The sequence below is a fragment of the Oncorhynchus mykiss genome, chromosome 26 (genome assembly GCF_013265735.2).
Source record: "Oncorhynchus mykiss isolate Arlee chromosome 26, USDA_OmykA_1.1, whole genome shotgun sequence".
In the NCBI taxonomy this organism is placed as follows: domain Eukaryota; kingdom Metazoa; phylum Chordata; class Actinopteri; order Salmoniformes; family Salmonidae; genus Oncorhynchus; species Oncorhynchus mykiss.
The window spans coordinates 38,085,823-38,098,892 of NC_048590.1; the positions used below are offsets into that span (position 1 = coordinate 38,085,823).

Below are 13,070 nucleotides of genomic sequence, written 5' to 3' on the forward strand. Positions count from 1 at the left end.
TTCTGAGGGCCCTTACATACAGTACCTCTGTGGTCAATGTAAATGCCATATTTGACTAACAGGTGACATCTTGTGGATGGATGAAGGTCTGAAAAACGCTTTTCTGTGGTTTTTATTATTGAGCAGAGCATGTCATCACGCAGCCACAGTATGTATGCCTTTGCACTTTGAGATATGACTTTGTTTATTTCATACAAATGAACACAACAATTTCACCCCAATTGCTAAACTGTGAAAATAAACCTCAATAACGTCCTATTCTTCTATGGGTATTTCTGTGTTTTATTTTCTTTAGGCCCTGTATATAGTCTATAGAATGCCACCCTAATCTTGTAAAGTTGCTTCAAAATTATACATTTTGTAATTCAACACCATTTATTTCAGTCAATCAATTTCAATGTAAGGGGCTTTATTGGCATGGTGTGCAAATAGTTAAAGTACAAAATGGAAAATAAATCAACGTAAATATAGGTTGTATTTAAAATGGTGTTTGTTCTTCACTGGTTGTCCTTGTGGCAACAGGTCACAAATCTTGCTGCTGTGATGGTACACTGTGTTTTCGAATTCTTTGTGTGTCAGTGAAATCTGAGGGAAATATGTGTCTCTAATATGATCATACATTTGGAGGTTAGGAAGTCCCGCTCCGTTTCCAACTCATTTTGTGTGCACATAGCCTGTCTTCTCTTGAGAGGTCTGCCTCCGGCGGCCTTTCTCAATAGCAATGCTATGCTCCGTGAGTCTGTACAGCGTGCATAGTCAAAGATTTCCTTAATTTTAGGTCAGTCAAAGTGGTCAGTTATTCTGCCACGGTGTACTCTGTTTAGGCTCAAATCGCATTCTAGTTTGTTCTGTTATTTTGTAAATTCTTTCCAATGTGTCAAGTAATTGTATTTGTGGTTTCACCCCACCACTGCTCACCAGGCAAAAGGTTACAATCCCACGTAAACCCAGTGCAGTAGGTGGGGCCTAAAAGTAATCGGAGGCAGAGTGCCAGATCACTCTCGTCCTCACTCTACGGTTGTTGTGAACGATGTTATCGCAACATTCGGAGAGCGAACAGAATTAGCAAGATTCGAATCGAGGAAGTGGGGTGATTGCAGAACTACTGTGCAATTCTAAAGCTTCTTGACGCAATACCGCGACCCGAGCGAGAAGAATGACTCCCCGGAGAGTGTTCGCGTTACCCAGGCAGCAATCCCTGTTTCTTCCGGCCGTCCTTAATCCTTTTGTGCAGGAGGTGAAATTGGCAAAGGCTGACATTATTAAAGTGAGTATAAAATGTAAAATAAATAAATTAACTCATTCATTTATCGGTCACGGAACTGGGGTTGGTTATCAAACGTAAACAGTTTTACTCCACTACCCACCGATGAGCGCAGCCGGGTGGTTGTCCTCTATAGCTCCTCGGCTGTGTGTGTGTCTGGTGGTGCGTGACTATAGCATACAGTACAGGTACATAGCTAATCTAAACCGATAAAACCCTGACAATCCTTTTGTAATGCCTTGTTATTGTGTAACACAAACAATGGAGGCATTTATTTACACTCTAGAAATTCCTCCAACCACGTGAATTTCCAGAATGAAAAGTCTATAACGTGCGTATCCCTTGGTCAATGGTTGTATCGTTGCGCATTATATATGTTGGTTAGGAAATGTGTGTTTTAAAATGGCTCTTTAAAGTCCTTTCAGTGGCATGAAGTCAGTAACCTTAACACGTTGTAGATCTGTAAAAAAAAAAAAAAAAACTGGTGTGTGTGTGATTTTTTTCTCTCTTTTTGCAGTGTGTATTCCGGGGAATCTTCCTGGTACCTATCCGTGCCATCTTCCTGACTCTGGTTCTCATGGTAACATGGCCTGTTGCTGTCATAACAACATTCTTGCACCCGCTCAAAGGAGCAGTGGCACCCATGACCGGATGGAGACGGTAAATATACTGCAAAACACCATCCTGTGCCACTACTGGTCTGTATGTATAACTAGATTTCAACTATGCATCCACTATGAGTACTTTTGTCATTAGTTCCAGAGGATGTACAGAGCATTGTTGTTTATGACTGAAGTAGTTAGGCCTATTTGCAGTAACACGGTAACAGAGTTTTGAGAAAGGAAAGAAGATGAGCTAGCTGGTGTTTTGGACAATACAGACAATATCTAATGAAGACAGCTTCAGCTACACAGAACGAGCTGATGTAGGCTACAGTCCTTAACAGCTTGACAGTTCGTTTTTAGTTGAGGATGAACAAGAGTTAAACTAGTGTGAAATTACGTAGTTGTTACTCCTCCCTCCTTCCTGCGTTTCTCAATGTGTGAAAATCCCACAGCTCTTGATGTGCACTTCCACATTAACAGTACTGCACAAACATTACAAACCATCATTATTTTACCAAATGTTGCATGTGCACTGTGTTTTTGTTCAATTTTCTGCTGAAATTGTTCAAAGTAGTCATTGTGCATATAGTTCTGTGGTTTGTTTAAAGTGAAAATATGTATATTTTTGGGCAACGGTCCAAATTCACGTAGAAATATGAGTTATAGATCTATCATTCTACATGAAAGCAAGTATAGGAATCGGTAAATCTGTTCTGTGTGCACTATTTCTATGTTTCCCGTTAATTTTTGTTTTTTAGTGTTTTACTTTCGGTTTTGTACACCAGTTTCAAACAGCTGAAAAAACAATTATTTTGATTATGGAAACTATTTCACAGAGGTTTCGATGGTACAATTATTCTCTACACTATACTAGCTTATTTTGTCACATAAACTGAAATTAGGCTAGCTATTCGTTTTAGCAACCAGGAAATGGCGTAGACATTCCTGCATAGTGCAACTTTAACTTTGCAGTCTTTGTTGTTGCTTGACCTAGATTTGAAAGTGAAAAATCTGTCTCAGCATCACTCTGTTACCATGGAATTGCCCCTATACATCAAGAGCTGTGGGATTTTCACACACTGAGAAATGCAGGAAGGAGGGAGGAGTAACAACTATGCAATTTCACACTAGTTCTTGTTCATCCTCAACTAAAAATGAACTGTCAAGCTGTTAAAAGGAATGTAGCCTACATAAGCCCTTTCTGTGTGTTTATTTATTTGTTTTTATTTAACAAAACAAGTCAGCTAAGAGCAGATTCTTATTTAAAATGATGGCCTACCAAGAGGCAAAAGGCCTCCTGCAGGGACAGGGGCTGGGATATAAAATACAAAGTAGGACAAAACACATCACGAGAAGAGAGACACCACAACACTACGTAAAGAGAGACCTAAGACAGCAACACATGACAATGCAGCATGGTAGTAACACAACATGACAACAACACGATAGCGACACCACATGGCAGCAGCACGACATGGTAGCAGCACAAACATGGTACAAACATTATTAGGCACAGAAAACAGCACAAAGGGCAAGAAGGAGGAGACAGCAATACATGATGCAAAGCAGCCACAAGTCTCAGTAAGTGTAAACGATTGAGTCTTTGAATGCAGAGATGGAGATAAAACTGTCCAGTTTGAGTGTAGCTGAAGCAGTCTTCATTAGATCTTGTCTGTATCGAACTAAACACTATCTACCTCTTCTTCTTTATTTCCTCAGAACGGAGGGGGTCATAGAGATATGTTGCATGAGGCCTAAAGCAACACATGATAAATAAACCAAATGTGTTCTTCTGTGACTCAAAAGCAGCCCACTTCCCTCTCTCTTTGATTGTATGTGTTGATATGACCACAGCTACATGCAGCTGCTGGTTGTTTATCGCTCGCGTTCAGGTCTGTTTTATTTGATAGTTGATAACACTAACTAGCTGATGAACATGTAGCAACAACTTAGTACAGTACTACTGACCATCAAAAGGCTAAGTTGAGGCCCTGACAACACACAGATCTATGTTGACTGTAATATTGGTCCATTCAGATGTAGGCTATATGTATCCATGTTCAGTGTCTCTAGGTGAATATTCCTGACAGTGTACAACTGTTAGTTTAATCTGTATAGTTTCATGCTAAATCTCTGTTGATGTTTGACTCTCTGGTTCCCCAGGTTCATGTGTCGGCATGTGATGGCTTTCCTGGGGAGGTCCTACTACTTCTTCATGGGCTTCAGGGTGGTGGTGAAGGGCCAGCAGGTGAGCAGTGCAGAGGCCCCCATTCTGGTTGTGGCCCCACACTCCACCTTCTTTGATGGCATTGTGTGCATCGTAGCAGGCCTGCCCTCCACTGTGTCCCGCACTGAGAACCTCGCCACTCCTATATTCGGCAGTGAGTGTTGTTTCTTTCTGTTGTTTTTTAGTAGAGGGATTTTTTGTTTTAGAGTGTGTGTTTGTGAGTCAGCAGTAAGTGTATGTTTGTGAGTCAGCACTAAGTGTGTGTGTGGGTCTGTCAACGATAAGTGTGTGTGGGTCTGTCAACGATAAGTGTGTGTGGGTCTGTCAACGATAAGTGTGTGTGGGTCTGTCAGCGATAAGTGTGTGTGGGTCTGTCAACGGTAAGTGTGTGTGGGTCTGTCAGCGATAAGTGTGTGTGGGTCTGTCAACGATAAGTGTGTGTGGGTCTGTCAGCGATAAGTGTGTGTGGGTCTGTCAGCGATAAGTGTGTGTGGGTCTGTCAACGATAAGTGTGTGTGGGTCTGTCAGCGATAAGTGTGTGTGGGTCTGTCAACGATAAGTGTGTGTGGGTCTGTCAGCGATAAGTGTGTGTGGGTCTGTCAGCGATAAGTGTGGGTATTTGTGCTGATTCTGTTTGCAGATTTAATATCCGTTAGTGTTTATCTGATGTGTGTGTTTCCTCTCTCCAGGGTTACAGGCCTCCAGCCTCTAATGGTGTGTGTTAGTGCTGAGCGATTAACTGACATGTTTAAACAACTAATTGACCAACAGTGGTTCAATTATTTAATTTCCATTAAAAACAATACATTTATTCTGTGAGCTCAATGCGTACATTGCACACATTCTCGTACATTCTCTAGAGATAAATCAGATCCAGCCTGAACTGTGTGATGTTGTAGTTTCCAACAGGTCAATATTATACATAGTTTAGTGCATAAAACATGGTAATTAACTACAATGACCATCATCTATTGTGCATCTGCTTGTCCGGTCTGTGTTTATTTTACGCCTGCAACGGAAGACAGAAGAATGCGAGATCGTGAGGTGATATAGAGAGCAGATGTTGCTTTGTGCAGTATCTCTAACTAAAAATACATGATCTGGGGGATTGATAGTTGGTATTCAGCAGTCATAAAGTATGCCTTATTTACTTTGAAGAACTACAAAATAGTGATATTGTCAGACAGCATATATAGCAACTCTATAGAGAGGAAAAAACTAATAATAATAAAGTCATCAAATAAAACAGATGTAATATACACAACTGCAATATTTTATTAAAGTAATGTGAATAAATGATGGTTAATAAGTGATAAGCAGTAATGTGCAGTCACTACCATCATGGGACTTTTATTAATTGTTTTAACAGCATTCAACCCACATAATGCATAGTGCATTTAATCTTTTAAAAAAGAATCGTATTCGAAACACTAAAAAACTCGAATTGCTCAGCACTAGTGTGTGAGTTTATCTGATGTGTCTTTCCTTTCTCCATCCAGGGTTTGTGCGGTGTCTCCAGCCGGTGCTGGTCTCCAGACAGGACCCAGACTCCCGTAAGAACACCATTATGGAGATAGACAGCAGAGCCAAGTCTGGAGGCCGCTGGCCACAGGTCTGTGGCATGCATAAACAAACACACAGTCTTGAATAACCTTGTGGGGACACACAATTCAGTCCCATTCAAAATCATATTTTCCCTAACCCCTAACTCTAACCCTAGCTCCTAACCCTCAACCTAATTCTAACACTAATTCTGACCTTAACCCTAAACCCCCCATAAATACCATTTGATCTTGTGGGGCCTAACCAACTGGGGTCCATTTTTTATTTTTTTGGTTACTATTCATGTCGGGGACTTCTGTTCCCCACAAGTATTGTTGAACACATACACATACACACACATACACAGCCATTTGACATTTTTTATCATAATTTATCATGTCTCGTCTAGCTTGTCAACTTCCTCTCACGTGGCCTCCAGGGTGGCGCAGTGGTTAAGGTTGTACAACTGTGCCATCAGAGTCCCTGGGTTCGCGCCCAGGCTCTGTCGTAACCGGCCGCGACCGGGAGGTCCGTGGGGTGACGCACAATTGGCCTAGCGTCGTCCGGGTTAGGGAGGGACATCAGTAGTGATGTCATTGTCTCATCGCGCACCAGCGACTCCTGTGGCGGGCCGGGCGCAGTGCGCGCTAACCAACGTTGCCAGGTGCACGGCCTCCGACACATTGGTGCGGCTGGCTTCTGGGTTGGATGCGCGCTGTGTTAAGAAGCAGTGCGGCTGGTTGGGTTGTGTATCGGAGGACGCATGACATTCAGCCTTCGTCTCTCCCGAGCCCATACGGGAGTTGTAGCAATGAGACAAGATAGTTGCTACTACAACAACTGGATACCATGAAATTGGGGAGAAAAAGGGGTAAAAAAAAAAAAAAACTTCCTCTCACGTGACATATCCTTTCGAACACAATTTATGCGGCTTCTTCTTTGTGACAGAAATTCTGCTTCATTCAGCATAAAATGAAACACTGGACTAGATCCATCTACATTGTCAGTGGTGGTAACCTAGTGGTTAGAGCATTGGGCCAGTAACCGAAAGGTTGCTGGATCAAATCAGCGAGCTGACAAGGTAAAAATCTGTCGTTCTGCCACTGAGCAAGGCAGTTAACCCACTGTTCCCTGGGCAACAAAGACGTGGATTTGATTAAGGCAACCGCCCCGCACCTCTCTGATTCAGAGGGATTAGGTTAAATGCTTGTTCAGTTGTACAACTGAAATGTATCTCCCTTTCCTAAAATAAACATTTAGTTATTTATGTTCCAGATCCTGGTCTTCCCTGAGGGAACTTGTACAAATCGCTCATGTCTCATCACTTTCAAACAAGGTAGGTTGAACTTCACTACCATGTTTGTTTTTAAATAGGAGTAGAAACACCTTTGTGTGGATCCAAGGAATCAACCAAACAGTGTACTGTTGATAGGGTATGAAAATCATGTGGGACCCTACAATGTCCATGTTGTATTCCCACTTAACAGGCTGGTTGTCATTTGTTTATAGTGGAGACAGACAGTGTGCTGGAAGAGACACACAGTACCATCCACACTAGTGGTGTCATTTACTTAATGCAAATTCACTCGTAAACTAATGGCAGAGATAGTGCCATCATACGGTTGCAGAATGGTGTTCATTTAGCTTCTTTCTGGGGTGCTTGTGTAACCGGTGTGAAATGACTAGCTAGTTAGCTGTGCATGCCAGTAGAGTTTCAATCAGTGACTTCACCCGCTCTGAGACCTTGAAGTAGTTGTTTCCTTTGCTCTGCAAGGGCTGTGGCTTTTGTGGAGCGAAAGGTAATGATGCCTCGAGAGTGACTGTAGTCGATGTGTGCAGAGGGTTCCTGGTTCAAGCCCAGGCTGGGGTGAGGAGCGGGACGGAAGTAACACTGTTACAATTATTTTGACACAACACCTCTTCATTTACTCCCAGTATGCTACATGCTATCTGCCTCATTGTGTGGTCAGTCACCTGATGCACACTCAATGGGCATCTCCAGAGTGAAGGGGCCTGAGTGAATCCATAACATCCTGAAACAGAACAGTAGCCATAGCGACATGGAATAGATTGCACGATGTGATAATTAACTTCAGAAGGAAATGACTGACTGATCATCTTCACTCAATACCAAGAACTAGGCTATTAGGATCTGAGGGAATTATACAGTAGCAATTGCTATGGTTCAATCCTAAAGCTGTAAACCTGAGAATGCATCTAATAATCAATGCAAATAACATCATACAAGACCATCAATTACACTCTATGGCATGTTACAGTTTTTGCATAGACATTTGCATCTAACTGAATTACTTTGTTCTACTACAGTGCCAATAGCCAAACCAACAGACCTAATACTAGTGGCTTCCTTACAGTACTGATTGGTATATTGATCAGGGTTTGAATCCAGCTTCAGGTCTTGTTATTGGTTGGATGTGTACTGTGGGTAAATTAGTTGTCATCGGCTGCACTCTGTCCAATTAGTAGGCTGTCTGTGCTCCTGTGTTTGCACATATAGGTTGTGTGTGTGTGTGTGTGCTCATTAAGTTAGAATAGTAGTCAGTGCTGGAGGTCAGTAGGGTCTCACTCCGTCCCTCTCTCCCCGTCAGGTGCCTTCGTCCCTGGGGTCCCGGTGCAGCCTGTGGTCATGAGATATCCCAACAGACTGGACACTGTGACTTGGACTTGGCAAGGCTTCAGCTCGTAAGTCTGCAGTGCACTCAGTGGATTACAATCATCAGTGTTGCCTCAACGCTTCGACGCTACATTTCCCCTGTTGTTTTCTGTACCGTGTCTCATATTGCAACTATGTTCCTGTGACTTCTCCTCATGGGCCATAGTTAGGCCTCAAACTCTGGGAATAGAGATTTTCATTGTTGAGCGATGAATTGTTTTTCAGTTTAGTGGGCTTACATTTCAATCTTGTATGGGATTACCGTTATGCCCTTTGAATAGAGGTGGTGATGTTCTTTCAGGAGAACCCTGCTGCTTCTCACTCTGTCTCAGCTCTACACCAATGTAGAGATAGAGGTTAGTATTAACACACTACACAGGAATACTTACTTAGAAAGCCAAGAGATAATGACTTCATAACACGTTCATTAACAGTACCTATGTGTTATGTATGGCTTGTGAATGTATTATAAAGACCTTATCTAGGTAGCCCTCTAGTTAGCCTGTACTTCCTGGTTAGTCCCTGTTTTGACCTTTGCCCTCTCCTCCAGTTTCTTCCTCCAGTTACCCCTACTGAGGAGGAAAAGAAAAGACCTGTGCTGTTCGCCAGGACAGTACGAAATGTTATGGCCCAGTAAGTGTGTGTGTGAATGGTATTACAGCATTTAATAATATCTTCCTTATGTATATTCTTACCCATCTCTTCAATTCTATCCCTATGTGTGTGCAGGGCCCTGGGTGTGCCAGTGACGGACCACACATATGAGGACTGTAGACTGATGATCTCGGCTGGGGAGCTCACCCTGCCAATGGAGGCTGGTCTAGTGGAGTTCACTAAGATCAGCCAAAAACTTGAGTAAGACTGGCTCCTCTACCGCTCTAATACTGTTCTATTGCCACTGTGGCAACACACTATGTACTGTTATGTACTGTTGTGTCACCCACTGGCAAGCTCCACACTGAAGTAACACTGCCTTACACAATACTGCTTTATTTGGCCAACTGCTACATCGGCAATTGGTAATAGTTGGACACACACAGACCTACACTCTCTTCCGCCCCTGAGTAAGTCCTTGTGTCCTGCCCTCCTCCTTTCCTCCCCGGTCCCCCTCAGCCTGAAGTGGGACAATGTGAAGAAGGAGCTAGAGGGCTTTGCAGCTGTGGCCTGCTCCTGTAAAGGAGGCCGCATCACCATCCAGGAGTTCGCCAGCTTCCTCAAGCTGCCCATCAGCCCCGCCCTGCAGGAGCTGTTTGCTCTATTTGACAGGGTGAGAGCCAGTCACATCTAGTTCGGTTCAATCTCTCTTCTAGGCTTTCCTAGGTTGTGTTGGACTGGTGCAAGCTTGGCTGGAGGAAGTCTACACCATATATCTTACAACATTCCTTTGAAATCCACAAAGGGAAGTGTATGACTACACTATTCTTTCGAAGCGTAGAGAATCAGACCACAGCCATTCTGTCTGTTCTCTCCAACCTGTGACTGGATGGGCTAAGTAACCGAGGATTTAGTATGCTGTCCCCCACTGCTTTGTTCATAGAGAGGGTAAACAAACTGTCTGAAGAAATAAAGGAACCATTGTTCATCTTGGCAAAACATACTGTATTTGTAGAGTATTGTCGTCCACTGAATGCAATGTGTAGTCTGGCTTTGTTAACTGATACGTAGCTGTCACTCTGTCTCTCTAGGATGGAGATGGCACCATTGACTTCAGAGAGTATGTCATCGGTGTAACCATCTTATGTCGGCCAGCTAACACCGAAGAGGTCCTCCGCACAGCTTTCCAGGTTCGGCCAAAAAAAACCTGCTTGTTGCGAATGTTGCCGTGTCACATTTAGCTGTACAACACATGACATTGGGGCGTTGGAACATAGCTGACGCAGAATGTGTCTACCCAAGGTTTGGAAGCAATAGAGGAGCACTCAGTGGCTATGATAAAGTCAAATACGTGGGGGGGGGGGGGGGGGGGGGGGGGGGTACTGTATTTTGTGGTTGTCTGAGGGGAACATGAAGTAGGTTTGAAAGCCACACGGTCATAAGAGCAGTCTCGATTTCAATAATCAAGCCTATGTGTTGTCATTACTTAACTAATTGTCTCCCTCTCCTCTCAGCTGTTTGACACTGACGAGGACCAAAGAATCACTCATGAAGAGTTCTCCTCCATGCTTCGCTCTGCTCTAGGCGTGTGTGACCTCAACGTCTCCAAACTCTTTAAGGAGATAGATACAGACAGCTCTGAATTCATCACTTTCTGTAAGTAGACCCTTGTGAAGGTCAAAGGTTATCTGAAGTGGAGGACTCCAGCATGAACTAAAGGCAGCTGGCCGGGTTGAGCCTTGGATCTCTCCATTCTAGAAATATAGAAAGAGAAATACTATATGGATTTGAAAGTGGGATATTAATATTTGTATAGTTTTTGTTATCCTTTAGTTTTAATTTCCACAGGAAATTAACATTACTTTCACCAAAAGTAGGCCATTTTAAACAACAACTTGGTGGAATTTTGTTAGAATTTTTATGATGTAACAGAATTGCTTCTTTAGTCACTGATCCTCTCTGAAACTGAACTCCAGTTTTGTGAGCATTGATAATATACCAGATATTCTACTGTAAGTTCTGATTTGATCCTCTGTCTCTCCATTTCCCTCTCCAGCCGAGTTCCAGGCGTTTGCCCTGAACCACCCAGAGTATGCCAAGCTGTTCACCACCTATCTGGAGCTCCAGCGGTACCAGGCCCTCCAGGGGGTGGAGTCAGAATTCTCCTCCACCAATCACGTCTCCTCTGAGGACAACCAGGAAGAGAGCATCTCTGACAAGAAGGACGACTAAGTCTGAGGCAGAGACTGTCGATGTGTTTGAGAGCATTACCATACATTTTGTTCAGTAGCTGATCACGGACTGAGCAAACTGACTGATCTACTGTTAATTATACAGTTATTTAAGATCCAAGGTGATTTGTTGATCAAGTCTGCAGTTGTCGATCTAGATCATGTACAGAGACGGAACTCTTTTTGAGCTCTCAGTTGAATACACAGAGAGACGAACTACTGAGTCTGATGAACCACAACAGGATATTTTCTATTGCACTGATTTTAGAGAACTGGAACCTCATTTTGACCTCATAGGAAATAGTATGATGTATGTTTAAATTAATGTTGCTTTTTTGCGAAAATAAATATATTTTTTGCTAAAATTCTTTCTATGATTTTTTTTTAGTGCCTTAAAAAGATTTGTAAGCGAGGTTTGTAAGAGCTATTGTTTGTGTTTCTGTACAGATGGGGTGGAATCATAGACCTCCAAGTATATTTTTTCAGATCCTTGTTTATGGCAGTAATGTGGTCATAGGAAGGTTGAACATTATACGGATATCCACTTAATCCTAACGCTTTTAGGAAGTTGCTCATAGCAATGTTGAACTTTTTGCCAATGTTTTTTGTAGATACCCCTGCTGATTTTGATTTAAGGCATCCCATTGTTTTGTCATAGTTTTGCCTCTTCAGATGAAAACTACCTAGTGCCAGCCCATAATGTATTTAAATGACCTGGATACCCTTCTGAGATGACTGTATCCTGTACTCTTTAATGTGTCTACCTGTTCTGTTTTCCACAGAGTTTCCTTGAAGATAACTGGAAAGGCTGCCAAACGTTGCTTTTGTATGAGTTGAAAGTCTTTAATGTATGACTGGATTGCAGGAAACGTCATTAATACCCGCTTTTTCTAATGATATCAACCCAATCTGGCAACCCAGCAAAGGAACAATAATACAAGCTATAAGGATACATGCTGTGCTTTACAGTTTTTCCACTGCTCAGGGACACACACTGTAAGTAGTGCTGCTGTATAATTAGCTAAAGGTTTTGCTCTGCATCTGTTTCTATTTGCATTTCCATTGAAGAGTGATGTTGCTGAGGCAGCAGTGGAACCTTATGGCTTTAGCCAAACTAAAGCCCAAGCATCTATTGAAAAATAAGGCAATTTGTGAGCAAAAAGGCAAGTGTGCCTTGTAATACAACAGTACCCAAGGGGGTATGTATGGTTTCAAGTTAACTAGCGTGCATTGTTGTTTATTTAGCAGAGTGCGTTGTTGCAATTCTGTTAATTTTTGTGAACACAGCAAACTTAATTTTTTTGCAATAAAATCCAGTACAATTTTAACTCTTCGATGACTTGTATTTTATAGCTTTTAAACTTCTGTAATTAGTATTTTTGCTTTCAACTGTCTTGTTCTAATTATGTGTATTCTCCCTGTTAGTGTACTTACTTGTGTGTATGTAAATGTATGGTTGTTTGACTCAGTTGATTCGAGCTTGGCATGAGAAACTCTGAGGTTGGGGGTTCAATTCCTGTAGGGATCACATACTATACCTGTGTGCACGCATTTCACTGTAAATCCCTTTGTATAAAAAGTGTCTGCTGGATGGCATATATATACTAAACAAAAATATAAACACAACATGCAACAATTTTAAAGATTTTACTGAGTTACATTTCATATTAGGAAATCAGTCAATTTAAATAAATGTATTAGGCCCTAATCTGTGGATTCCACATGACTGGGCAGGGGTGCAGCCATGGGTGAGCCTGTGAGGGCATAGGGCCAGAATTGGAGGTCCTGGGCTGGCGTGGTTACACGTGGTCTGCAGTGAGGCCGGTTGGACATACTACCAAATGATCTAAAACGACATTGGTAGAGAAATTAACATTCAACTCTCTGATGGCAGCCCTGGTGGCAGTCAGCATGCCAAATTGTATTTTTTATT

At 42.4% G+C, this 13,070-nt stretch overlaps 1 protein-coding gene across 1 annotated transcript; it reads left to right on the plus strand.

Moving 5' to 3' along the window:
* The first annotated feature begins 544 nt into the window (after positions 1 to 544).
* On the plus strand, positions 545 to 12,465 carry LOC110506748 (lysophosphatidylcholine acyltransferase 2). The gene is made up of 13 exons (XM_021586592.2): positions 545 to 1,267; positions 1,782 to 1,924; positions 4,033 to 4,250; positions 5,596 to 5,708; positions 6,914 to 6,974; positions 8,248 to 8,341; positions 8,614 to 8,668; positions 8,863 to 8,945; positions 9,042 to 9,167; positions 9,426 to 9,579; positions 9,998 to 10,096; positions 10,421 to 10,562; positions 10,963 to 12,465. Exons 1-13 carry the CDS (start codon positions 1,157 to 1,159, stop codon positions 11,136 to 11,138), a joined length of 1,575 nt encoding a protein of 524 aa, XP_021442267.1. The 5' UTR covers positions 545 to 1,156; the 3' UTR covers positions 11,139 to 12,465.
* The last annotated feature ends 605 nt before the right edge of the window (positions 12,466 to 13,070 follow it).